At 49.8% G+C, this 27167-nt stretch overlaps 1 protein-coding gene across 1 annotated transcript; it reads left to right on the top strand.

Annotated features, from left to right (window-relative positions):
• The first annotated feature begins 152 nt into the window (after positions 1–152).
• On the top strand, positions 153–27167 carry Hic2 (HIC ZBTB transcriptional repressor 2). The gene is made up of 3 exons (XM_057765036.1): positions 153–330; positions 21252–21349; positions 23662–27167. Exons 2-3 carry the CDS (start codon positions 21324–21326, stop codon positions 25496–25498), a joined length of 1863 nt encoding a protein of 620 aa, XP_057621019.1. The 5' UTR covers positions 153–330; positions 21252–21323; the 3' UTR covers positions 25499–27167.

Here is a 27167-nt window from a genome sequence, read left to right as displayed (position 1 = left end):
GTGCACCCCTCCCCCATTACGCTGTCCAGCAGCCACCCTGCCCTCCCGGGACTCAGCTCTCTCCGCGGCCCCGCCCAGTCTCAGGGGTCCGCCCCCACGAGGGTCCGCCCCTAGGTCCGCCCCGATGCTCGCCCATTCAGATGTGGGTCAGGGGTGAGCGGGTGGAGCTGACGTCACAAGCTTCCAAGATGGCGCGGAGCGGGCGGCTGTGAGCGGCGCTCTGGGCGCGCTGGGCGGGGAGCCGAGCCGGGCCGGCGGCGGGCGGACAGGGCGGGCGCGTGCGGCGCAGGCCGGGCGCCGACGAGTAGGGGCCGCTGGCAGGCACATGAGGTAAGCGGCGTCCTCGAGTTAGGGGGGCGCGGGCCGGGCGCGCTCCCGGAGAGGGGGGCGTGGGCGCGCGTGGGACGAAGCGCGCGCACGGTCCCTAGTCCCGAACCGAGGCGCACGCGGGACCCCGGACGGGCGGGGGCTTTGTGGCCCAGGTGTCCGGCGGCTTGCGGGCAGCATGGGACTCCGGGCACAAAGCCCACGGGGCCGCGCCAGTCCTGGGGCGCGAGTCTGTGGTGCGGGGGTCGACGGGGTAGCGGGCGCCGGCTCTTTGTGCCTTTTCATTAGCAATCTAATCCGAACGGCGTCGGGCGAGCTGTGTTGCCTGACAGGCGGGCGGACTCCCATTATGCAAACGGCTGTGTGCCTGCGGCTGCCCCTCGCTGGGACGTTTTACGATTTTCAGAACTGCGCTTGTGTACGGTCTGCTGTCCATTACCTCTAGTCCCCTACCTGGCTGGGAGACTGGCCGTGGCAGGGACACGGACGGGCTCGGAGGGCCCGGCTCCGTGGCTGGGTGGGCTTTCTGCCCTGCCCCCAGACCTTTGCTGTAGGCAGCCGCCTGGCAGGAAGAGAGATGGGCTTGGGGGGAGGGGGGAAGGGTGGCAGGAGGAAGGGACTGGCTGGCTCAGGGAGTGAGCTGAGGGGCCCTAGCTTGTCATTCTCTGTTTATCTTCCAAAATGGTTCATATGCACACAGGCCTGGGTGTGTGTGCTGGGAGAAATGCCTCTCCCAGGGGGGCACGGACTTAACGTCCTTGGAGAGATTGAGGCCAGATAATACTCCCAGCAGCCCCACCCAGAACAGTTTTGGACTGCCTCGAGAGTCCGGTGCTGATCTCGGCTGGCCGGGGAGAGATTTAGAAGTTATTTAGTTACGTCTTCTGTCCCCTTCTTCACAGTGTCTTTTCTAGTTATAATTGTCAGGCGCATTTGGAAAACTGTGTTCCAGGCCCCTCACTCCCAAACAGCAGGAGGGGTGTAACAAGGAGAGGCCACCCCCACTGACATATGTGGTGGTGGGGGAGGGGCGGCTCCTTGCCTATAGGAATCCTGTGGCTGTGGATTGTTTCTGGGGTTTGTTAGCTGTGTCTTTTGCTCCTAGGGCAGAGAGATCGGGGCAGGTAGTGGAGGGGTTCACCTTCTAGGCTGAACTTGGGACTTCCCGTCTGGGACACCGGATGGAGGAGGGATAGAACCAAATCCTAAAGGGATGCCAAATTCATTATTGCTCAGATTCCCCCTGGCTTTGCCTCTCCCCTGTTCTTATCTGCCTGTATCTGGAATCCGTGGCTTTCAAACAGACATTTTTAGGATCGTAGGCTGGGTGACCACTCTAGCCCTGGCTCAAGGAGAAAAAGTATGCTGGGTGGAGCAGGGGTTCTGGAGTAGTCTGAAATAAAGCAGACGGGCCAGCCTGGCCTCTAGAGACAAACGTGTGACTAGCAGAGTCCTTCAGACTAGGATTTCTGCAAGAAGTCATGTTGCCTGCAGGTGATCTTTCTGTCCTGTGCAGTTCAAGTTTTCATGAAAACCTGCAAGGTTTTTCCAGAAAAGCTGGGAAGAGTCTTTGCCTCCCTGCTTGCGGTGAGTGGGGTCAGCACTGTTTCCTCAGCTTTCTGCTTGGCCTCCTGGCTTTCTACAGGCTGGTGGTAAGGTGTTAGATAGTGCTTGTCGACCTGCTCCTCTGGCTGTTGGAGTGCTGCTGTGTGCCCAGAATTCCTTCCTGCCTTGTTTTCCTGCCAGTTGTTGGGACTTGTATATTAGTCACTGAGCTTTTATGAGCAGTTCCTGAAAAGAAAAATCTTCTGTTTGCTGGCTTCGCATAGAGGAAAAAGCAGCTTGAGGGAGCCCTGCGTTGAATTAAAGCCAAGCTAAAATGGTTTGCTGGAAGGCCAAGATGAGGTGCAGGCAGGCAGAGGTAATGTATCCCATGCTGCCTTGGAGTACCTGCTCTGAGGACAGGTAGGCAGGATACCTTCCTCACTTCCTGGTCTTGGCCTACAGCCTAGCCTCTTCCACAGGCTGCAATCCTAGATTAATCCTCACATAGTGTTTTCTTTCCACAGATCAGATTTCTCATTTTGTTAATAAGCACAGCCTCTGATCCACTTGAAGTCAGCTGTTGTGGACCGAGAGCAACAGGGTCTTGCATTATTGAGCTGCAGGGAACGCTGTGGATCTCCCTGACACTTTATTGCCTGTCAAGGTCAGGCTTGAGGGGGTGGGGCTAGGGGCGTGAAGTACCTTTTCCCCTTTTAACTGGAGTTGCAGTTTGTTAAGAGATGTGCTGGCACACATCATTAATCCCAGCACTTGTGGGGGCAGAGGCAGGTGGATCTCTGAGTTCTAGGACAATCGAAGATACAGAGAAATCCTGTTTTGGAAAACCCCAAGAGAGAGAGGTTATTACTTTCATTCATTTTTTATATGTATGTATGCTTGCATGCATGCATCTATGTATGTGGATTGCAGTCTGCTAGAGGTCGGAGGGACAACTCGCAGGCGTGATGCTCTTCTTCCACCTGTGCAGTTCACTCTGCAGTCAACCTTGGACAGTGGTGACCCTCTTCCCCACCTTACCATCCCACTTCTAAGACAGAGACAGCTTGAATGTAACCTGTGATGTTGAGAGGATTGACACAGGCAGTGTGGGTGGCAGGCATAGTGGGAGGGGCCATTTGTAGGCTGGCGGAGGGCACTAGATGCTATGCTAGGTTTTTTTTTTAATTTTGTTTTGTTTTTCATGACAGACAGGGTTTTTCAGTGTAATTGCCTTGGCTGTCTTGGAACTCACAGAGATCCACCTGCGTCTTTCCCCTGAGTGCTGGGATTAAAGGCATGGGCTAGCATCCATGCTAGGTTCTTGGTGGCAGAGCTGAGGGATTTTCTTCTTTTTTTTTTGTATTTACTTATTTGTTATATGTGTGTTTGCTGTCTGCAGGAAGCCGTTGTTGCTCTCTTTCTTCCATGTGGGTCTCAGAGATTGAACTCAGATTGCCAGACTTGGCAGCAGGCAACTTTACCCTGTCTTGCCAACCTTGTTTTTGTTGTTTTAGATAAGGTATCACTGTGTACCCAGATATGCCTCAGACTTGTGCTCCTGCCTCAGCCTTCCAGAGTTTTGCAGATATAGTGTGCCCCTTCTTGGGTAGCTGAGATGAGGGTTTTTTCTTTTAAAGGCTGTGGTACTGTGAAGGATGGGCTAGGCTAATAATGGTCAGGAGATCCTGGAAAACATGATCTTGCAGGTGTTTGAGCCTTGGGTACGCCACTGCCCGCCAGATGTGAGACTCTTGCAAACTATTTACTCAGCCACGTTTTCGAAACTTAGCCCCTATGGCATGTCTGAACTGTGCTGGCTTTTCTGCCCTCTGGTGCTCACAGACTTGTGTACCACTGCTCTGCTTTTAAGGCCCAGTGATAGGTGTCATTCCAGTTCAGCAGGGTTCTCTTGAGACTGAGGCTAATAACTTGCTGGGGTTGGAGGGTAAATGCCTTTAACTTGAGAGCCTTTGTTACATGATGTCTGTAGATACTTGAGCTCAGACCTGGGAGGGATGTTAGAGAACCTTTTCTCCCAGAAAGACTGGATTTCTATTAGAATCTTTTAAACAAGCCTTTCCGACAAGTTTGTCTGTATTAACTGGTGTGTGTGGGGCGGGAGGGAGAAGGAAGCTTGTCCCAAGGTTTAGGAAAGATCCCTAAGGAGCAACTGTTTTCTTGAGCCTGCTGGGGGATGGGCATGGGGAACCCTAGTAAGCTTGATTCCCTGAAGGCCAGACACTGCCTCAGCCCAGAAAGGTACGGAAAGGTACAGAAAGGTAGACCCTGGGAAGGGCATGACTAGAGTGAATGTGTGTGTGACCCCATGACCCTTCCTGGGACCTTCAGGAAGTCCACCATAACTGATGAAACTACTCTAGGAGGAGGAAGAAGCATGGTTTCAGGCTTGAAGTAGGGGACTGGGGATCTTTTAACCTTCAAGGTGAGAAAGAGTGAGTCAGCCACTTGCATCTAGGCCAGAAGTCCCTCCTGTTCCTTGTGCGGTGGAAATGGGTGTAGGTCCTTGTTTTCCTGATTGACAGTGAGCTACCTTAGAAGAACTTTTGCTGTGAGGGAAAGAGGGAGCTGTGGGGGTATGGAAAGGCAGGCTGTTCTTCACGTTGCCATGTCTGTCCTGGGATTGCCAGAGTGTCAAGGATGAAGGTCCAGGTGAGAGTGAGCCTACTGTGGGGCTGGAAGGGCTGCTGGCTCAGTGAGTACAGCTGCAAGGAGAGTTGTTCTTTGTGGGTCTGGGGCCTCAGGCCTCCTTCCTAGCAGCACCAGTGGCCAGATGCTCTGGCTGGTAGGAGGGGCCGCTCCCATTTCCATATAGGGGTGGAATGTTCATCAACCCAGTTCTGGGCTCTTCAGGTGAAGGACCCCATAACTTGAACCCTGTTCATGCATGGTCTTTGCAACTCCCTTATCCTGCCGCTTGGAAGCAGGTGGATCCTGGTGAGTTTTCATGCACAAAGTAAATGAAAAGGGAGGGTGGGACCTGAGACCTCAGGGACCTCTCCTTATGTGGACAAAGTGTCCATACTGTGTGGAATGGACTGCATGTAAGTCTGGCACTGTTGACTTCCTCTTTGGGGAGCTCAGTTTATCCCTAAATGGGTCCTCTGTTTTCTGCAGTGAAACTGGTATGTGGTCAGTTTTGAGAACCACTGCTGTTAATGATTTGGAAAGGCACAGTGGGGTTAGCAGTTACCCAGTGAATGAATGAATGGACATGGCAGATTCTTGGTCAGTAGAGCACTGAACAGAGGGTGAGTAGCAGGGCCTGAGCATACATACACTGAGGGGCTGCTCAGTGTTCTCTGCGGAGCCACCTCCTTCCCTGTGCCCCAAGATTCAGTCTCACCAACCCTGTAACCTGGGCTTCCATAGTTGTCTGACCTTGGCTTGGTTACATTCTTGGGTTCCCATTGGCCTCCTTTGTAACCTGGCTTTGTCTGACAAGCCCACCTTGATCCCAGCTGAGATGTGACTCTAGATAGATAGGCACTGCTGGAACCGTTGCCTCTGGTCTCTTTGCCCCAAATGTCCCTGGGGGAGACGTTGGTCCTGGAGGTAGTTTCTGGGCTGCCTTATATGGGCAAGGTAAGGTGCGTGAACTTCGACTAAGGACTGGAAGGAAGGGTGGGTGCTGAGAAAGGATGTGAGCAGGGTTTCAGACTTTGCCTCTCTAGGAACAGAGCAGTGGGATGCCCTGGTGTTTAGTTTGTGTTTATTGAAGTTACGGCAATAATTGTGTGACAGGAGTGTTATGTCAAGACCCCTGGGTGTACTGTCATGGTGATGTCCTGGGTAGGAAGTGTGGTCCTTCAGAGAAGGCACAGCAGCTTAGGTAGAGGCAGTAAAGGAAGAGGGTAGTGACTGAAGAGGAAGATGGTAGTAGGGACCCAGGCAGAACGACTTTTCCGCTGTGTGGATCTTGGTAGACTAGCTTGAACTTTCTTGAGTAGAAGCTGCTAGCTTGGTGGTGGTGGTGGGGTTTACACCCAAGGTGCCCATAATATCCTTTGCCTGTATCGTGTGACACCATACCTACTTTTCTCTAGGCTAGAAATCAAACTTTGATGCTTGCTAGACAGACACTAGTAACTGAGCTACAGCTCCAACCCCACCTTTTGCTTCTGCAGGAAGCTGGTGCAGGTGCTCTTGGAGCTTTCCAGAGAAGGGAGTGGTAGAAGAAGGGTGGCCCTTACCCTTGACTAGCCTTGTGGTGGGCATGTTAGGCCTGAGTTTAATCCTTAGAACATACCTGTGCAGCCCTAATCATTTGATTAGCCCCTGTTGTACAAATGATGGTACAGTTCTAGCAGTGAGTTGTGTGTGGAAGCTTTCACACAGTCTGAGTATCACTTTTTCTGAGTGATACTGGGCTGTAATGCTGCTTTTTCTTTCTTGGGATAGGATCTCACTGTGTAGCTCTGGTTGTCCTGGAACCTCTTTTTTTGGGGGGGGGTTTTTCGAGACAGGGTTTCTCTGTGGTTTTGGAGCCTGTCCTGGAACTAGCTCTTGTAGACCAGGCTGGTCTCGAACTCACAGAGATCCGCCTGCCTCGGCCTCCCGAGTGCTGGGATTAAAGGCGTGCGCCACCACCGCCCGGCATCCTGGAATCTCTTATGTAGACCAGGCTGGTCTCAAACTCACAAGAAGTTCATCTGCCTCTGCCTCCTGGGTGCTGACATTAAAGGCATGTGCCACCACCACCTAACTTCATTTTTTTTTTTTTTTTTTTTATTAAAAGTTTTATACAGGGGGCTGGAGAGATGGCTCAGAGGTTAAGAGCACTGCCTGCTCTTCCAAAGGTCCTGAGTTCAATTCCCAGCAACCACATGGTGGCTCACAACCATCTGAAATGAGATCTGATGCCCTCTTCTGGCTGCAGACACACAGACAGAATATTGTATACATAATAAATAAATAAATATTAAAAAAAATCTTTGTTAAAAAAAAGTTTTATGCAGTAGTTTTCTCTTCCCCTTCTTATGCCCCAAAATAACGACACACAAATTATATTCTTTTAAACACTGCTTGGCCTATCAGCTCTAGCCCTTACTGGCTAATTCTCATATCGCGATCAACCCGTTTCTAATATTCTGTGTAGCATCACGAGCTGGCTTACCAGGAAAGATCTTCACCTGCGTCCGTCTGGAGTGGGAGAATCATGGCTACTCACTGACTCGGCTTCTTTCTCCCAGCATTCTGTTCTATTCTACCCACCTAAGGGTTGGTCTATCAAATGGGCCTAGGCAGTTTTTTTTTTTATTAATTAACCAATGAAAGCAACAGATTAGAAAGAAATCACTCCCACATCACTTCCACCCTCCAATACTTTCCATGTACACTACCCCCCTGTTCCCTCTTAAATTCATGGTCTCGTTTTCTTTGTTACTGTTGTCTATGTGTATGTGTGTAAATATATAAATACTAAGTCTATTTAGTACTTTTACATATGTGATTTCAGGGCTTAACACTTGGAATTAGATAATCCATTGGGGGAGCGGTTTATCTCTAGGGACTAATTCTCTCACCAGTCAGTACTATAGTTGCCTGTAGTTCTTTGTCTACTGGTGGGTCCTTCTGTGATTTCTCCCTTCCACAATAGCGTGCCTGTCTGTTTCGTAGAGGTTTTTTTTTTTTGGTTTTTTGAGACAGGGTTTCTCTGTGGCTTTGGAGTCTGTCCTGGAACTAGCTCTTGTAGACCAGGCTGGTCTCGAACTCACAGAGATCCGCCTGCCTCTGGGATTAAAGGCATGTGCCACCACCGCCCGGCTCTTAGAGTTTTTGCATGGTGTTCCGGAGTCTTAGGTGCAGGAGCTGTTATAGATGTGTGTATCCTTGGGTCTGGGTATCTCTGCATTTTGGCCAGTTGGTTGTGACCTCCCTTTTTTTTTGTGGGGGGGGGCAGACAGAAGTCTCACTGTGTAGTCTTTGCTGACCTGGAACCCCTGCTTCTGCCTCCTGGACTGTGGGCTACCATACAAGGCCCCGAGACTTTTTTGGGAGGTTTTTGTTTTGTTTCAGATTTTCTTTTGTGCCTGGTGGTGGTGGCTCATGCCTTTAATGAGCCTGATCTGCAGATCTCTGGTGTCCCAGGACAGCCAAGGCTGCACAGAGGAACACTCACTGTCTTGAAAAACAAAACAAACAAAATTTTTTGTGTGTGTTTGGGTGGTGGGGCAACGGTATGTGGGTGTGTGCTGTAACATGCAGGTGGAAGTCAGAAGGCAACTTACAGGAGCCGGGTCTCCCCAGGACTGGACTCAGACTGTAAAGCTTATGAGTTCTGCCAGACCTTTTTTTTTTTCTTTTTCCCAAGACAGGATTTCTCTGTGTCACTTTGGAATCTGTCCTGGTACTCGCTCTGTAGACCAGGTTACCCTCGAACTCACAGAGATCCACCTGTCTCTGCCTCCCAAGTGCTGAGATTAAAGGTGTGTGCCACCACCGCCTGCCTCCTTTTTTCCTTAAATTAGTTTATAGGACCCATGGGAGTCAGCTCTCTGTTTCTTCTTTGTGCATTCTGGGAATCAAACTCAGGTCTGGTACAAGTATGTACCTTTACATGATCTTGCTGGCCCACAAATGAGGTTTTCTTTTAAAATTACATCATCTTGCTGGGCGATGGTGGCGCACGCCTTTAATCCCAGCACTTGGGAGGCAGAGGCAGGTGAATCTCTGTGAGTTCGAGACCAGCCTGGTCTACAGAGCTAGTTCCAGGACAGGCTCCAAAACCACAGAGAAACCCTGTCTCGAAAAACCAAAAAAAAAAAAAATAAAAAAAAAAATTACATCATCTTTTTTAGAGGGAAGGGTGTTGCACATGTCCGGGTCAGGGAGCAACTTGAGAGAGTAGGGTCTCTCCACTGTATGAGTTTCAGTATCTAATTCAGGTATCTACACTTGGCAGCAAGCACCTTTACTGGATGTACTGTCTTGCTGACCCTGACTGAGGGTTTTTATTTTATTTTTATTTTTTTAAAGATTTATTTATTTATTATACATACAGTGTTCTGGCATGGAGGGCACCAGATCTCATTACAGATGGTTGTGAGCCACCATGTGGTTGCTGGGAATTGAACTCAGGACCTCTGGAAGAAGACTGTGCTCTTAACCTCTGAGCCATCTCTCCAGCCCCGTGGCTGAGGTTTTTAGTTCAAGTGTAATGGGTGATGGCTCTCAAAGCTGAAGGGTTCCCCCACCTCAGGGGCTAGAAGGCAGAGAAGGCTTCCCTAGACCTTAAAGATTTAGCTTTAATAATAACAGCCCCTTCTGGGATTTCTGGTCTCTGTGTACCTTTGCAGAGCAACTGCAAGAGAGGGCCTTAGTGAAAACCTGGGAACTGTACTTCAGACCTGACAGCCTTCTCTTCTCCTAGGATACCTGACAACCTTCCCTTCTAGGATTTTTTTGTTTTGTTTTGTTTTGTTTTTTTGTTTTTTGAGACAGGGCTTCTCTGTGCGGCCTTGACTGTCCTGGAACCCCTCCACAGACCAGGCTGGCCTTGAACTCAGAGATCCACCTGCCTCTGCCTCCCGAGTGCTGGGATTAAAAGGGTGCATGTGCCACCACGCCAGCTCTCCTAGTATTTTTTTCAATGTGGGCAAAAGAGGGGTGCTCAGTCACTGCCCCTGGTGGTATTGGGAGCAGGGTGTCCTAAGTAGATGAGCCCAGGGGCTGGAGCAAGGATGGGAGAAACTGAGCCACAGCCTTCTGAAAGTGCCTCCAGATGATCAGGCACTGGGCTTGGATTGCCCTTTGACTGTGAGGAGTGAACCTAAACTCCAGAAGGCCAGGTGTGAGCCTGAGGCAGCCCCTGTACTGCTGAGGGGAGAGGATTGTTTCCAAAGTCCCACATTCCATGCATGTATGGACGCTGATAAGAGCTCACTGCTTGCTTAGCCTTCTTTGGGTAGAAGGGGACTTTGACTTCATGCCCCCAGCAGGCAGAATGTTCATCCACACATCCTGCTTCCTGGTAGCACCCTTCCCCCACTGGTCTCTGTTCTTGTACCCACAGCCCCAGAGCCTGAGATGCCGTTTCAAACAACCCTTTCGTTCATTTATTTAAAAATTGTTATTCTAGGTGGCTGGAGAGATGGCTCAGAGGAATAGAGCACTGGCTGCTCTTCCAGAGGTCCTGAGTTCAATTCCCAGCAACCACATGGTGGCTCACAACCATCTGTAATAAGATCTGGTGTCCTCTTCTGTACTGCAGGATACATGAAGGAAGAAACCTATATACATAATAAATAAAAATCTTTTAAAAATATAAATAAAAATTGTTATTCCAGCTCAGGGGTTCTCAGCCTTCCTAATGCTGCGACCCTTTAATATAGTTCCTCATGCTGTGATCACAGCCATAAAATTATTTTGTTGCTACTTCATAATTGTTATTTTGCTATTTTTGTAATATTTTGCTATTAATTGTAATAAATATCTGATATGCAGGATATCTGATACTTGACCCCCAAATGGATTGAGAACCACTGCTCTACCTGGGTACATGCCTTGATCCTAGCTCTTGGAGACAGAGACAGGTAGGGCTCTGAGTTCCAGGCTTTCCAAGGCTACACAGTGAAACCCTATCTCAGTTTAAAAAAAAAAGTTGTTACACTTTAAAGTTTGCTAGAAAGCCAGTTTATCTAGGATTTTGACATTTTCATGGAAAAAAAAATATTGCAATGTCAGCCAGGAGGTGGTGGCACATACCTTTAATATCAGAACTCTGAGGCAGAGGCAGGCAGACAGACCTCTGAGTTGGAGGCCAGCATTGTCTAGAGTGAGTTCCAGATAGCCAGGGCAATACAGAAACCAAACCCTGACTCGAAAAACTACCACCACCAACCAAAAAAGGCAAAAGCTGGGCACGGCGCATTCCTGTAATCCCAATGCTCAGAAAGTGGAGGCAGGAGGAGCAGGAATTCATGTCTAGCCTGGGCTATACGAGACCATGTCTGAAAACCAGAAGAACATCCCGAAGAATATTGTGACAGGGTTTTTAACTTCGAGGGCTGGTCAGTGGGGCTAACTAGGGTAGGCAGGAGGGGAGGTGTACAAACGAGTGCCCAGCTGATGCTGGCATCAGGGGAGGAGCAGAAAGAAAGGAAGAGGAAGGGACTTAGGTGGAAAGGCCATCCATTGGAGGGCATGGCGTATAGGCTTCTCATGACATTTCAACACCTCAGGGAAAAGCCAAATCTAAGGCTGAGCTTGAACTTTAAGGAAAGTGGTAATGTGGAGTGACGATGTATATTTGAGAAGGATGACATGATGAATTGTACTCAATCAGAAGGGCAGAAACTCAATACTCTATGTGGGTTTTTGGGAGGGGCCTCAGGAGAGGGTTTTTCTAGACATGGATTAATTTTTTTCTTTTTTAAATTAAAAGTAGATTTATAATCTCTGTGTGCTCTCTGGCATGGAAATCAGAGGACAATTTGTGGGATTGGTTCTTTCCCACCATGTGCTTCCATGGAAGTCAGCAAGCTCCTTTAGCTGCTGAGGTAAAATTTTGCTGTCCTTTTTGCTTGCTGTGCTAGGGATAAAATCTTGCATCTTGTACATGCTAGACAAGCTCTCAGACTGGCTCTGACTCTGCCTTTCCTCCCTATCTGGTCCTTAGGTAGAGATATCTGTAAAGTTAGGCATACCTGCTCTCCTGCACATATGACAGTCTGGCTTTACATTAGGACTGGGTGGTGCTTTATGTGTGGTCTCCTGTGGGTCCTGAATCTTGGAAAGACACCTCCCCCCCAACTCTGCTTTGTTAATAGAGTTGTGCAATGTTGGGAATCCTGTACTGGGTCTTTGGATCAGGTGACTCTTCAGGTAGAGCTGCTTTGGGATTTCCTCCCCCTCCCCCATCAGGGTTTCACTGTGTAGCCCCAACTATCCTGGAACTTACTTTGTAAACCACAAAGATTTGCTTGCCTCTGCCTCCTGAGTGCTTGCCTCTGCCTCCTGAGTGCTGGGATTAAAGGTTTGTGCGCCGCCACCACCCAGCTTGCTTTGAGAGTTTTATACAGAGCAGTCTCAGTTTCCCTAGTAGTTTTAGAGATTAGCTCTAGGAAGTTAGGATATTATAACAAACATTGTGGCCAGGTAATATGAGTTGTGTATTATAAGTATATATACTTTTTGTTTTGTTTTTGTTTTTCGAGACAGGGTTTCGCTGTAGTTTTTAAAGCCTGTCCTGGAACTAGCTCTTGTAGACCAGGCTGGCCTCGAACTCACAGAGATCTGCCTGCCTTTGCCTCCCGAGTACTGGGATTAAAGGCGTGTGCCACCACCGCCCAGCTATTTATTTTATTTTTAATGGGTGTTTTTCTTTCATGTATGTCTGCATACCATGTTGTACCTGGTGCCTGCAGAGAAAGGGGCATTGGATTGCCTGGAATTGGGAAGGTTGTGAGTCACCACATGAATTCTGAGAGTCTTTTAAGAACAAGTGCTCTTAACCCCTGCGCTATCTCTCCAACCCCTATATTTATTTATTTTTAGTTATGTTTGTGTATGTTCTTTTGAGTATGTGCGTATGAACACAGGTGCCTTGAGGGAACAGAGCTGTTGGGGCACCGTGGATTTGGAGTTACGGGCATTTGTGAGCTGCCTGAAATGGGGTCTTCTGGAAGAACAGTAACTTTTAGCTGAGCGGGCAGTGATAGTGCACGCCTTTAATCCCAGCACTTGGGAGGCAGAGTCAGGTGGATCTCTTGAGTTTTAGGACAGCCAGGGCTACACAAAGTCTCTACCCTCTCTCAGAAAACCATAAGTAAATACACAAATAAATAGTTTATAATGAATAAACAAATATTTGTTATCTGTCTGTCTTTGCCATATCTATCTGAAACAGGTACTGTTACTATCCTTGAGTGACAAAAAAACTCATTATTTTGACCAGACTGGACTAGAAATCACAGAGACCCCCCCCTCTGTTGGAATTAAAGGGGTGTGTTGCCATGCCCAGCTAAAAAATTTACAAATCCATCAATACTTTCTGACACGAAATATTTAGGCTTATATTTTTGCTGACTCTCATGAAGCATACTACCATCTTAAAGTTTGTCCTAGTCAGAGGTCATACTATCATGGGCATAGTGGGGTTTGGGGTGCCTGCTTTTGGTGTCTTTGAGACAGGCTCTTACTCCGTATTACAGGCTTCGTGGTGATCTTTAGGCTCAGACACTCAGTGCTAGAGCTATAGGCATGTGTCACAGTGCCTGGTCTCACCCCAGCTTTTACCAGTTAGTGAAGAAGCTGTTTCTTGGGGAGATGACTGCATAGAAAGATGTGTTTATAAAGTTTAAGAGACCTCATAGGTTTTCTGTTTTACTTCTGTAGAGTTCCTACTTGATTTAATACTTCTTTGGCTTCTAGGGTTGGTTTTAGGGAAGTTGGAGTCTTGTCTCCCACAGCCTTGGGCTAGGTGGCTGCCTAGTGACTCAGCTGTGACATACACCTCCCTCTGGGGTTCAGTTATCTCATTTGAAGGATGTCCCCAGGCAGAGGAGATGATTGTGATAGTCCTTCCAGCTGGGTGGCCCAGCTTCCTGGTGCCCTTTCAACTCCTTGCCTGTGGAATTTCTACCTCCTTGCCTCTGCTGTCACTGTTTGTCCTTCCTTACACATTTACTTTAGCTTTTTTTTTTCTTTTTTAGTGTTGGAGTTTGAACTCAACAGATTCTTTTATACTAGCGTGTCCTGTACCAGAGCCTTTTCTTTTTTAAAAAGTATCTATTTATTGCTGGGTGATGGCGGTGCGCACTTGGAAGGCAGAGACAGGCGGATCTCCATGAGTTTGAGGCCAGCCTGGTCTACAGAGCGATTTTCAGGACAGTCTGGACTGTTAGAGAAACCCTATCTTGGGGGGACGATGACAGTATTTAACCCTTGGTTGTGGTGACGTTAAAACTCCAGCACTTGGAAGCAGGAGGAAGGCTGAGGTCAACCTGGTTTCTGTAGTTCCTGGACAACCAGGGCTACGTGGTAGGACATAATGTAGTGTATGGGTGGACACCGTACTATAGGAGAGCAGAGCGCTTCTGTATGTCACTACCACTATGTGGGTCCCTGGTATTAAACTCAACTTATTTCATCTTGTTAAACTTGGTGGCAATGTGCTGAACCATCTCACCAGCCCAGAGCCTCTTCTCTTCCCGCCACCCATGCCTTCTCTCTCCTTCTCCCTCTGTCTCTCTTCTCTCGCTCTCTGAGACAGGGTTTCTCTGTGTAGCCCTGGCTGTCTTGGAACTCACTCTGTAGACCAGGCTGGCCTCGAACTCAGAGATCTGTCTCTGCCTTTCAAGTATTGGGATTAAATGCTTGGGCCCCACTGCCTAGCCCATGCCTCTTCTCTAACCAGTATTTGTTACCCAGAAAGGCCCCATACCCTTCCTTAGTTACAGTCACTATTGAGGGTGCCTATGGTATCAATCCTGGGCCTCAACTATCTCTTTCTAGGTATACCATTTATAGTCACCAGCTGCTGGACTTGTTGGCTTAGAAAATGTGTCTTCCCGTGGGGACTTTGTCTACTTGATATCACCGTTGAGTGCTTGGTATAATGCAGTTCCTTGGGCTTTTCTAGAAGTGGGAAGCTCATGCTCCTGACAGTGTATCTTATAACTAAATGTGCTACATCTCCAGGGGCTAAGATGCAGACTCTTGGGTTGTGAGGTGATTCACTGGTAAAAGTGCTTGTCAACAAGCTTGATGACTTGGGTTTGATCCTAGGGAACCATATGTTAGAAGTAGAGAACCAACTTCCACAGATGTCATTTTACACCCATATATATGCTGTGACCTGTTCATGTGTCCCTCCCTAATAATGAGCGAATGAATCTAAGGAAATGATCAGACTCTTCCTGGAGTTTATAGTAGGGCCTAAGCACCTGCATTATAAGACTCACAGTGCTGCTACCGCTACTCCTTGAGCTAGGCTAGAGAGGCCTGTGGGGGGACCATTACTTTGTCCTGCCCTGCCTCTTGAATTCTTTTTTTTTTTTTTGTTTTTCGAGACAGGGTTTCTCTGTGGTTTTGGCGAACTCACAGAGATCCGCCTGCCTCTGCCTCCCAAGTGCTGGGATTAAAGGCGTGCGCCACCACCGCCCGGCTGCCTCTTAAATTCTTACCCATACATTATATATCATAAAATATATAACACATAAGCCTGGTGGTGGTGGCTCACACTTTTAATCCCAGCACCTGGAAGGTAGAGGGCAGATCTCTGTGAGTTTGAGGCTAACCTGGTCTACAAGAACTAGTTCCAGCACAGTCAGGGCTGTTAAACAGAGAAACCCTGTCTCAAAAAACCAAGAAAAAAAACCCCAGATAATATGTAAATATATAATATATATAGCATATATAATATATATATGCACACACACACATTTTTTGGGGGGGGGGACAGGGTTTCTTTCTCTGTTTAGCCCTGGCTGTCATAGAGTCTTTGTAGACCAGGCTGGCCTCAAACCCTCAAACTCTACCTGCTTTTGCCTCCCACATGCTGGGATTAAAGGCGTGAGCCACCACCACCACCACTGCTCGGTAGCCCTGATTGCCCAGTATAGATGCTTGGGAACCACCCTGTGGTTGCTGGGAAATGAACTCAGGAGCTCCGGAAAAACAGCCAGTGCTCCTTACTGCAAAGCCATCCCTCCAGCACTCCCCTCCCTCCGTTTTGAGACAGGGTTTCTTTGTAGTTTTGAAACCTATTCTGGCTATTCTGGAACTAGCTCTTGTAGACCAGGCTGGCCTCAAACTCACAGAAATCTGCCTGCCTCTGCCTCCCAAGTGTTGGGATTAAAGGTGTGTGCCACTACTGCCCGATTGATCTTCTCTTTGAGACCAAAGTGGTCTCAAACTCACTCAGATCCACCTGCCTCTGCTTCCCAAATGCTGGAGTTAAAGGCGTGTGCCCCCATTGCTTGGTTCAGTCTGTTTGTCTTTAAGCTCCTGTTGTGTTGCAGATGATCTGGTTTCTGTAATAATTTATCACAATCTCAAATTATTATTTGACTTTGTCAATGAAGATTCTCCTGCTGTCAGCTAGAGTGGCCTGGAGCTGACAGGGCAGATATGGCAAGGAATACTGACACTGAAGTTAAACGGACTGGGATGAGGCTGTGCCTTCAAGGGCACAGGGCCTGGTGTGATTGATGTGCAGGTGCCTCTCACCCCTCTGGTCTTTCTTATAGTGAGGGTTACTTGCCTTGCTGTGGGAGCAGCATTCTTGGACAGGTGGTCTGGGTCTAGGCAGTCAGCTTCAAGTAGGCAGCAAGTCTCTAATAGGTCCCTGGAACATTTCAGGATAGATTTGGAAAAGGCCATAGGCTAGAGTGGTGTCTTTCTCCCGTTTGCAAGAGCTGCCCGTGGGACTGGAGGAGGAGGCCAGTCCTGGTGTCTGATACCATGGCACCTATGTTCTTTGCCACCTGTGTTCTTCGTAGAACCTGAGTGTTGCATTTCATAGGAGCCGTGACAAGAGGAGGGCTGGGCTCTTGGCATTTGAAGTGCCTATTGCTTTCCAGGAGGATGGCTTGGGAGAGAGCCAGGAGTGGCTGGCTAGTATCCAGATCTGGGCTGAATTATTTGGCTGGGCTTGCCCAGAGCAATGAGCCCCACCCACTACCTAGCCCAAACCTAAAGGGCAGGAGGTCAGCACACCTGGCTAGGGGTATTGTTAGAGAGGCACCAAACCCCCTAACTCCTAGTTCACGCTGGTTAGTTAGTGGCTTCACTTTGTGTCTTCTGATGGAGGAGCTAGACTTGTGCCCTCACAGTCAGTTCATGAGAAAAGGCAGGTGTGTGGGGAGAGTATTGTTAATTTTTTTGTGACGCTGGATTTGAACCCTAGACCTTAACATGAGTAAGGCTTCAAGGCCTCCAGGGCTGGGAGGGGAAGGAGCCTGAGTTCCTCCAAGCAGCTCTGTAGTTAGAGGCCCTTCCTGGTAGTGAGGAAAAAGCTCTGTAGTTAGAGGCCCTTCCTGGGAGTGAGAAAAATTGACCACAGCCCCCTTCTCAGTCAGTTCTCACTCTGCTACCTATGTACTCTTTTCTGTGGGCAAGTTGCTTAACCCCCAAGAACCTTATCTGCAGCTGGAGGTAGAGATAATGGTCCTCAAGCCTGTGGGAGGCTTCACTGACACCAGACCTGTTCAGACCTGTTCAGTCACTGCACAGCCCCCCACCCCTAGAAAACCTATCTCACTTGGGCAGATGTGGTAGAAGGCCAGGATGGATAGGGTTTCATGGAGGAGTCCAGGACGACAGGCACAGGGTTAAATGGAATCTTGAGTTTGTGGCTGTGCCAGTAGTTAGGTTCTGAACTAGGCTTTGGGAATCGTCTAGATTCTCAGTTGCTTAGTCTCTTACAGGCAGTCCAGGCTTGGGCGGAGCCACATGTAGAATATGAGATTACCATAATGGTGAGTGAACCAACTTCTCTCACTGAGGTTACAGACAGTAGTAATAGTCTCTGGGGCCCTCTTTGACGCTAGTACTAGTTAGATGTGCTTAAATCTCTGGGGTATAGAAGCTGCCGAGTCGCCATGCTGTGTTCATTGGTGCTCCTGGGCTCATAGCTTATCCCTCTCCTGGTAGTGGCACTCAGAAACGTGGATGGTAGAAGAAACTCCTTGGGATGAGCCAGACAGGAGCCTCCTCTTAGTTCCCTAGACCTTCTGCGGAAGCACACTTCTGGAAAAGTATGGCTGCCAGGATAAGAAAAAAAAGACAGGATGAGAAGGTTCTCCAGAGTGTTGAGTGGGATGGCCCCCTTTCCTGGCCTTTCCCCTCTTCACCAGGCCTCCTGACTGGGTGTGAAGCAGAGGAATTCCAGTCCAGGTGCCCTAGGATGCCTCCAGCAGGGTTCATTCCTGCCTGAGGGAATCAGGCATTGAGTAGAAGGGTGAGGAGTATCATGTGGCTTGAAACCACACCCTGAGTCTGGGCCTGAAGTCCTCTTGTACTAGAAGCTGAGCTACCAGCTTGATGTCCAGAGAGAGTTCCAGGAGGCACAGCACGGCGCTGAGTGTGCAGCTTCTGGAGACCATGGCACTGGGCAAGGTGGGTGTCTAGGCCGATTTGGGGCAGCACTTTTTGGAAGGATAGAGTGAAGTCTTAATTTCTTCCTTAAACAAGAATCGCTTTCATCTTAAAATCTTTCTCAAGTCTTTATAAACGCTGGGCCATAGCAAGGCTCTCCTATCCCATTGTTGTGTATAGGGAAGAGGAAGCCTTCCCATTCCCTAGTTCTTTTTGTTGTTGTTCTGTTTTTTTTTTTTTTTTTTTTTTTGTTGTTGTTGTTTTTTGGTTTTTCGAGACAGGGTTTCTCTGTGGTTTTGGAGCCTGTCTTGGAACTAGCTCTTGTAGACCAGGCTGGTCTCGAACTCACAGAGATCCGCCTGCCTCTGCCTCCCGAGTGCTGGGATTAAAGGCGTGCGCCACCACCGCCCGGCCCTTCCCTAGTTCTTAAGGCTACATGGACACGGTATCCTTTTCCTCAGCAGGGTCATGGCGGTCCTTCCCCCAGTCAAGTTTCATTCTGAGGGGCAGGAGGCAGCAGCTGATGGTGGGAAACTCAGGCTCTGTTGTCTGTCGTTTTCATTGGCTATTTGAATGCTGCATTCGTTGGGCAAGTAGGGTGAATGAATGCTAGGTTGTGCTGGACTGGGGCTTTCATTGACTGGAGACACCAATGGCGCTCCAGTTGGAGGAGTCAGGAGCGACAGTTTTGCCTTTTGTAGAGTTTGATGTAAACGGCATCTTCCGCTCAGCCAGTGACTGGAATTTATCTGCCTGTCTTTTCTTTGTACAGGTGTGTGTGTGTGTGTGTGTGTGTGTGTGTGGTGGTCAGAGGACAACCAGTCAGTCCTCTCTGTCTCTCCTGGAGCTAAGTAGATTAGGCTGGCCTTGAACTGGGATTAAAGGAGTGTGCCTCCACATTAGGCTGGCCCTTGTTTTTGAGGCAGGTTTTAGTCTGATGTTCATGATGGTTTTGAACATGTGACCCTTGTGCCTCTGAGGCCTTCTAAGTATTGAGATTATAGCTCTGAGCCTTCACACCTAGTTTAAAATATGAAAGAATATGTAGTTCAGTCTTATTTTTTCCCAAAGTGGTGTAGCACAAAATCAATTAGTAGAAATTGTTTAAGTGTCACATATTGAGGTGGTTATGTGTTGGGCGATAGAGGTGGGTGAAGGTCATCTTGCTGCCTATAGCAAGTTGGAAGTCAGCCTGAGATATATGCAACCTTGTCTGAAAGACTATTAGAATTTTATCCTATGGATCAGTGATTATTTGGTCATGAGACCAAAGGGTAAAATCACTAGTGTCCTGTAGTGTAGAGTATTACGAGGCTGTGGTATCCTGAGTTAAATGCATTTCTAAAACCTCTTGGAGGGAGGGAGCTGTATGGTGTGTGCTGTACTGTGTGGTGTATGTGTACTATGCTAGCCCATTTCTGGGTTCACAGACAACCCTCAGAGGGGGCACATGCCTCTAACTTTTCTGTGATGGGAAGTAGTGAAAAAGGAGGATAAATGGGTGCATACTATTCCATCAAGACCATATGCTTATATCTAATGTGGGGGCCAGACAGTAACCCAGAATTGTATTATTTCTTCTATTTGTGTTTACAGTAGAGCAAGTTGGACCTTGGCTGCAGAGGTCAGACTCACTGGGCCCACCCACAGGGGAAGCCTGTGTAACTGGAGGTTTCTAGACAAGAGGCAGTTTCTGTGCTGGCTTTCTCCTTTTCCTTGGCTTCAGAAGGATTTGTTTTGTTCAGGCCTGAGATCCAAGGTCATCTGTCCCACTGACCCAGGTGGCTATAGGTGCCCATTTTGGGTTCGCAGTCCTGTCAGGCTTGTTATCCTTAGTTAATAGGCACTGCTACCTGTTAGGAGCTGCTGGGTGTTATCTGGCTTTTCCTGGGCAAATGTATCTAGCCACTTCTCAGTCCTCAGTCCCCCAGGCACTGGCTTCTCCAAGGGAAGTACTTAGGGTAGACACCAGGTCGCCATCATTTGGACCGGACCGGGAAGAAGAGAGCAGTGATTTGTAGGCGCAGGGCCTCCCGCGGAGTGAGGATTCAAGCTCTCTGTAGGGCTGGCTTTATCTCCCCCTGGTGGAGGGCACTGTAAGGACCTTGACGAGCCACTCAGGCTAACCTGCTGCACAGCAGGACTCCTGCTGTCCCAGTCCCTACTGAGGGCTCTGTAGTTTCTGGGTTTGGGAAGGCAGAAAGCGGACAGGGCTGGTTTAGGCTGCTTGGTAGGTGTCTGACTGGCTAACGCAAGTTACCTGGTTCTATGGTTGTTCACCCATCTCGCCAGTTTTGTTGGCTTCTGTCCCTTGTTCTTTGGGTGACCAGCTAGCTTCACACTCGAGCTTCAGAACTAGTTCTTTGTTCTGTGGCCTTTGGGATAATGGAGCTGCTCCCAGGGCAGGAGAGACAGCTAACCCCCTGAAGCCAAGAACAGAGACCTCAGCCTAAGGCCTGCACCCCAGGTCTGGTCACATTCCTGAGGGACCTGCCCGCATGGTCCAAGGAATGGGGGAAGGGCTGGCAGAGAAGGGTTCCTGGCTGCTGCAGGTTCTTTCTACTGACTTCTAGGGGGAGACCCAGCTGTTGGATCTATAATCTCAAGATTCCTCATCCTGTAGGATGAGTGGTGGTGGTGGTGGGAGAACCCCTCACCTGGGACTACTGTTGGCTGTTTTGTAGGGTTGAACTCTGGACAGCTGTGTCTCCAAGAGGAGAGAAAGGTGGCCGGTGACTGTTATAAACAGCCCTTCCACTAGGGGTTCCTTTCTGATCTTTTGTTATGTGAATAAGGTCAACCTTGCTTTAGCCTCCCACAATGACTTCCAGGGATTTTTCTTTTCTTTGTTTTCTTTTTTTTTTTTGTTTTGTTTTGTTTTGTTTTTCGAGACAGGGTTTCTCTGTAGCTACGGAGCCTGTCCTGGAACTAGCTCTTGTAGACCAGGCTGGCCCCGAACTCACAAAGATCCGCCTGTCTCTGCCTCCCAAGTGCTGGGATTAAAGGCGTGCGCCACCACAACCCAGCTGGGTTTTTCCATGGCCGCCCTGGAACCCTCTTATGTAGAGCAGGCTGGCCTCGAATGAATTTACTTGCAGATACCCGCCTGCCTCTGAGAGTCCTAGGATTAAAGGTGTTGGAATTAAAGGCGTGGGACATCTACACTGTGTTTTAGGAGTTAGGTAGTGCCTCCCTGTTATTGGGTCCCGCATTTTTTTCTTTTGTCTCTTGTTTTGTTGGTGGACCTGTGTTGGGAGTAAAATATGTGACCCTCCTTCATGCTCCTTTCTTTCCTCCTGATGCCTGCCTTCTTCTTCCAGGTAACCAGGCTTTGATGCACCCTCAGGAGGTCTGCGTACTCAAGGAGGTCACCCCCGCCGGCTGCTGCTCACATGGTGTCTGGGCCCCTGGCACTCCGGTAGGCTGGGAGAAGGAAGAATCAGCATGCTTTTCAGTTCTTGGGGTTTTCTGGGTCTTTCATACAGCTTTACAGTGTAGACTCGGCCCTGACTTGAGTCCATTGTAAGTGCACAGAGCAGGCAGGCAGCATGTGAGGAGTCTAGGACTTGTGGCCAAGGCCTGTGGCACCAGGTATTATTGCTAGCAGAGTCGGCACTGCTGTTGCTCTGGCACTGATACTTAGGGCCATACCTTAGGCTCTTTGTTTCTGCCTAGCTGGTAGACATAGTCATCTCTGACTTGCTTCAGTTGTGAGCAGGGTGCAGGCTGAGCCCCCTGGTAAGTGCTTTATGGAAGACTGAGTGGTAGCGGTGTATTCTGAAACTTCGGGATAAATGGGATTTCCTTCTCACAAGGGCAGGTGTTGGGTTGAAGACAACTTTTTGTCGTGGGGGGGGGGGGGGGGATATAGCAGGCCCACCCAAGTGGTGGACAGGACTGTGGCGAGGAAAGGTCAGGACATCATAGGTGGTGGAGAGCTTCAGAGAAATTCAGCTCCTTACACAAACCGGACCCAGAAGCCACATATGGTAGTGTACAGTCCATTTAATGCGGGTGCTCCAAGAGGCAAAGGGAGGTCAAGTTTGTGAGTACAGGCCAGTCTGGTTTTCATGTCGAGTTCCAGGTCAGGTGGATCTACAGAGGGAGAGATTGCACCCTAAATGGGGAGATGCAGAGCTATTTGTAAACTGTTGGAGCCCCCAGACTCTTGCTATGCTGCATTGCTGGCAGCAGTGTCTCCATGGCCTGTGGTTTCAGGAAGCTTTCGAGTGGACTCAGGTAGCCACTTAGGCACTGGAATGCCCCCTTTTGGGCGGAAGACAAGGCTGGGCATGTGGAGTTGAGTGCAGCTGAGGTCTACTTGGAGTACTTCTGACCCCCTGGGGCCTTTGGTACACTTTGCCGTCTGTGCACCCCTGGGGCACTGTCTGTGGTGTGTCCTTCTTGGCTGAGGTGCTTCTCATAGGAGGACAGAAAGCCTGGACCCCACCTGTACACACTGCTGTTCTGCTGACAGGTTCCTTTGGAGACAGGCATTTGTGAGTGTATTACTTGGTGACTACAGGGAAGTTTATGCAGCCTGTCTGGAAGGGACACAACTCACTGCCTTTCCCAGACCCCAGATGGCAAACTGTCTCTCCTAATAAGGATGCAGAGCCCATGAGGTTCACAGGCTCAAACTGTGCCCAGTGTCTCCAGACTCCTGGATAGTGGAGAGCTTGTAAGGATCCAGCAGTTATGGGACAGAGAGTACAATATCTCGGTCAGGACCAGGAGGTAGCAAACCGGGAACCCTTGTCTACCTGGAGGGGTGTTTGAGAGTATCCCAGGGTAGAACAAAGGTGGCAGGCCAGAGGCTGCCAAAGGAACTGGGTTTGGTTTATAGGGTTTTTTGTTTGCTTGCTTTTTTTTTTTTTTAATCTTTTAAAATTTAACTTTTCAACACAAGGAAATACCCCCCCCCCCAAAAAAAATCTGGAAATCTGGGAAGACCAGTCCTGTGGGTTTACATGCCTAGGCAGGACTGGCCAGTTTATTCTGTGGCCCCTAGTTTGTTAGAGGGGCATTTGCTCTCCAACTTCTGTTGCCACCTGCTGCCCACTTTTTATTTTTTTTTTAATTTTTTTTATTTTTTATTTTATTTTATTTTTTTTGGTTTTTTGAGACAGGGTTTCTCTGTGGTTTTGGAGCCTGTCCTGGAACTAGCTCTTGTAGACCAGGCTGGTCTCGAACTCACAGAGATCCGCCTGCCCCTGCCTCCCAAGAACTGGTATTAAAGGCGTACGCCACCACCGCCCGGCTACTGCTACCGACTTTTCATGTTCTCAGCCTGAGAGTGACTGACTCTTAGAATTGAAACCAGTAACAATTCAAACCTTACTAAAATTTTTTTTAGAATTGTTTCTATTTATGTATACAAGTGTTTTGCTTGCGTGTATATGTGTGCACCACTTGAATATCTGCTCCTGTGGAGGTCATAAGGGGTCAGATCCCCAGGAACTGGAATTACAGATGGCTATGAAGAGCACCAAGAAGCCATCTCCAGTCTGTAAGCAACTGTTTGCTCTGCACCTTTATTTATCATAACCTCTTTTTTTTCTTGTGAGTGAATGACAGGGGATGGTCAGATACACTCCCCTTTCTCGTGAGTGGAGACCTTTCCTGTACACTGTGCCCCAGGAGGGTGGAATTGGGTGGACTCAGTGCATACCCTGTGCCAGACCTTCATGCAGGCTGCGGGTTAACTATCCTGCCTGTTCTTGCCCACAGGTGGTGCCCGTGGGCAGGGCGCAGGGACATGGGGCCAGACATGGAGCTGCCCAGCCATTCAAAACAGCTCCTGCTGCAGCTGAACCAGCAGAGGACCAAGGGCTTCCTGTGTGATGTCATCATCATGGTGGAGAATTCTATCTTCCGGGCCCACAAGAATGTCCTGGCTGCTAGTAGCATCTACTTCAAGTCCCTGGTCCTGCATGATAACCTCATCAACCTAGATACAGACATGGTTAGTTCCACCGTGTTCCAGCAGATACTGGACTTCATCTACACGGGCAAGCTGCTGCCCAGTGACCAGCCATCTGAGCCCAACTTCAGCACTCTCCTCACTGCTGCCAGCTACCTCCAGCTGCCTGAGTTGGCAGCCCTCTGCCGCCGCAAACTGAAGCGAGCTGGCAAGCCCTTTGGCCCTGGCCGAGTGGGTGCTGCTGGTATGGGGCGACCAACCCGTAGTCAGCGGCTGTCCACAGCCTCTGTCATCCAGGCTCGGTATCCAGGGCTTGTAGATGGGCGCAAAGGACACCCTGTTCCCCAAGAGGTCCCTCAGGCCAAAGGATCAGATGATGAGCTTTTTCTGGGCAGCTCTACCCAGGAGAGCACACATGGCCTGGGCCTGGGGGGCTGCCCAGCTGGTGGGGAGGTGGGCCTGGGGGCCTGCAGCAACAGCAGCAGTGGGAGCAGTGGGGGCTGTGAGCAGGAACTGGGTCTGGACCTGTCCAAGAAGAGCCCTCCCTTACCTCCTACAACCCCTGGCCCCCACCTCACTCCTGAGGACCCTGCCCAGCTGAGTGACAGCCAGCATGACTCACCTGCACCCACTTCAGCTTCCACGCTGCCTGTTGGCAATAGTGCCTCATTTGTGGAGCTAGGGCCCCCTCCTGAAGAGCCCATGGATCTGGAAGGGGCTGAAGAAAACCACGTGAGTCTGCTGGAAGGACAGGGCGGGCAACCTCGCAAGAGCCTACGGCATTCAGCCCGCAAAAAAGATTGGAACAAAAAGGAGTCTGTGTCTGGGTCCCCATTTGACCGGAGAGAAACGGGGATTAAGGGTCCCAACCCAGGGGAAGAAGGTGAGGGGCTTGGGGACAGGGTTCCCAATGGCATTCTGGCCAGCAGTGTTGGTGGAAGTGGCCCCAGTGGGTCGTATGGGGAGCCGCCATACCCCTGCAAGGAAGAAGAGGAGAATGGCAAAGATGGGAGCGAGGACAGTGGGCAGAGTGGGAGTGAGGGGGGCAGTGGCCACACTGGCGCCCACTATGTGTACCGGCAGGAAGGTTATGAGACAGTGTCATATGGAGACAACCTCTATGTGTGCATCCCTTGCGCCAAGGGCTTCCCTAGCTCTGAGCAGCTCAATGCTCATGTGGAGACACACACAGAGGAGGAGTTGTTCATCAAGGAAGAAGGAGCTTATGAGACCGGCAGTGGGGGGGCAGAGGAGGAGGCTGAGGACCTGTCAACACCTAGTGCAGCCTATGCAGCTGAGCCCCGTCCTTTCAAGTGCTCAGTCTGTGAGAAGACCTACAAGGACCCGGCCACACTGCGGCAACACGAGAAGACACACTGGTTGACGCGGCCCTTCCCCTGCAACATCTGTGGCAAGATGTTCACACAGCGAGGCACTATGACACGCCACATGCGGAGCCACTTGGGCCTGAAGCCCTTTGCCTGCGATGAGTGTGGCATGCGCTTTACCCGCCAGTACCGCCTCACAGAGCACATGCGTGTGCACTCAGGTGAGAAACCCTATGAGTGCCAGCTCTGTGGGGGCAAGTTCACCCAGCAGCGCAACCTCATCAGCCACCTGCGCATGCACACCTCCCCTTCCTAGAAGCCAAAGACCCGAGGGAGCCCTCTGCAGACTTGCCACTTGGGAACCCACGGAAGGTGGAGTAAGGAAGCATGGTGGGAGGGGTTGAGCCCCAAAGTCTGGCACGAGGCTCCCGGCAGCTTCTCTGGCCCAGCCTCCCCACACCCAGAGCTTTAATCAACAGTGTACCAAGGGAAGCTGAGAGGAGAGAAGCTGCCCGGGCCAGCCCTGTGCGAGTGGTGCTGGTGACTATTCTACCTCCCTGCCCACTTGGCTCCCCAACTCCCTGAAGGGGCTGCTGAAGAGCAGGTGGGAGCCCATCATGTGGTGTCAGTGGGACCTGGTCCCTTACCTGCAGTCTGGGCTGGGGGAGGCACAGGGCTTCCCATGGTCAAGTGGTGCCTGGAGCAGGCCCTCAGCTGGCAGGGACCTCAACTGTGTGTGTGCATGTGTGCTTGTATCTTTGCAGTGCAGTGTGACTCTGGTGTCGGGAAGCTGGTGTCGGGTGGCAGTTCCTTTCTCTTTGAACTGGGGTGGCAACTGCTAGCTGGCACTGGACAGTCAGGGTGACCCCACTGCCTACCTCTCTACAACTAAAGAGCCCTTTGGGCCTGTAATGCTGTTATTCCTACTGAGCTGTTCCTATTTCTTTTTTACAGTTTTTAAAAATTCTTTTTTAAAACCAAAATGAACAATATTTTCCTCCTGCCTCTTTGGGGATGAGCCTGGCTCTGCAGACTGAATGTAACTGGGGCAGCTGCCCCCGCCCTGTCATTTTCCCTCGTCCCGGTGCTGTGGAAATGGTTGAACCTGTCTTTCCAAGGCCCCAGAAGCCATTCTTGTGCAAAGGCTTCCCCAGTCCTGAGCCCTGCTTGCCTGGGCTTCCTCAGGAGAACAGGCTTTTCCCATAATTTCCAAGGAATATCACTTGATAGAGGTACTTATTTTATTGAGAACCCTCCACTCTCATATGTTTTTTGGGGTGTTTGAACTGGAAGATCTGAAGTTTCAGAGGGTGGAGGGGAGGCCAGACTTGGTGCCAGGGCCATCGGTACTCTTGTTGGTATGTGCGTGCGAGTGCATGGCTGTGTGTGTGTTGCTTATGCACAGACATTTTGCTTCCTTGCTCACTGAACAAGGTGGAGAGCCTTGTGACCTTTTGCTACCTCTTGAATTCAATACCACAGTACTGTCAAGGCTGAGCCACTTGGTTTTGTTTTCCTACAGTGGGAGTAAACTGGGCTTGGGCTGGCCTGAGCCCCTTATGGGCCTCAGTGTTCTCTGAAGGGGTGATTGCTGTTCAGGGGATGCCGTGAGGGGGGCAGGTGCTGGGCACCTGAATAACAGAAGCCATGAGAAGGGGCAGCTCCCTGTGTGGGCCTGAGTGAGGTGGAAGTGAGCCGGCCCCATCCTGTCTCCTCCTGAGCTCTGTGTATCTAAGAAACTACTGCAGAGTCAGAGGTGAGGGGCAGCCTCCACTTAGCAAGTACAGGGTCAAACTAACCCTTACATGGGTAAGTCAGTCAGCCTCAGGTGCTTGCATGGGGTCCAGCAAGGGGCAAGGCCAGACCAAGGCTGTCTGTGCTCTGCCACAAATGAGCCACAGATCTGGGCTGGTAGGCTTTATCATGTTGCTTGATACATACAATGAAAATGGCTTTTCATTTTCCTTTCGATTTTTTTTTTTTTT

Source organism: Chionomys nivalis, chromosome 3 (genome assembly GCF_950005125.1).
Source record: "Chionomys nivalis chromosome 3, mChiNiv1.1, whole genome shotgun sequence".
NCBI classification, from domain to species: Eukaryota; Metazoa; Chordata; class Mammalia; order Rodentia; family Cricetidae; genus Chionomys; species Chionomys nivalis.
The sequence above is the reverse complement of the archived record's forward strand: the minus strand, read 5'-3'. Positions and strand labels throughout refer to the sequence as shown.

Excerpts from the sequence above, each read along its gene's own strand:
- Hic2 (XM_057765036.1), top strand. The coding sequence starts at position 21,324 with ATGGTGTCTGGGCCCCTGGCACTCCG. Across the intron at positions 21,350-23,661 it reads TCTGGGCCCCTGGCACTCCG|GTGGTGCCCGTGGGCAGGGC; the intron begins GTAGGCTGGGAG and ends TCTTGCCCACAG.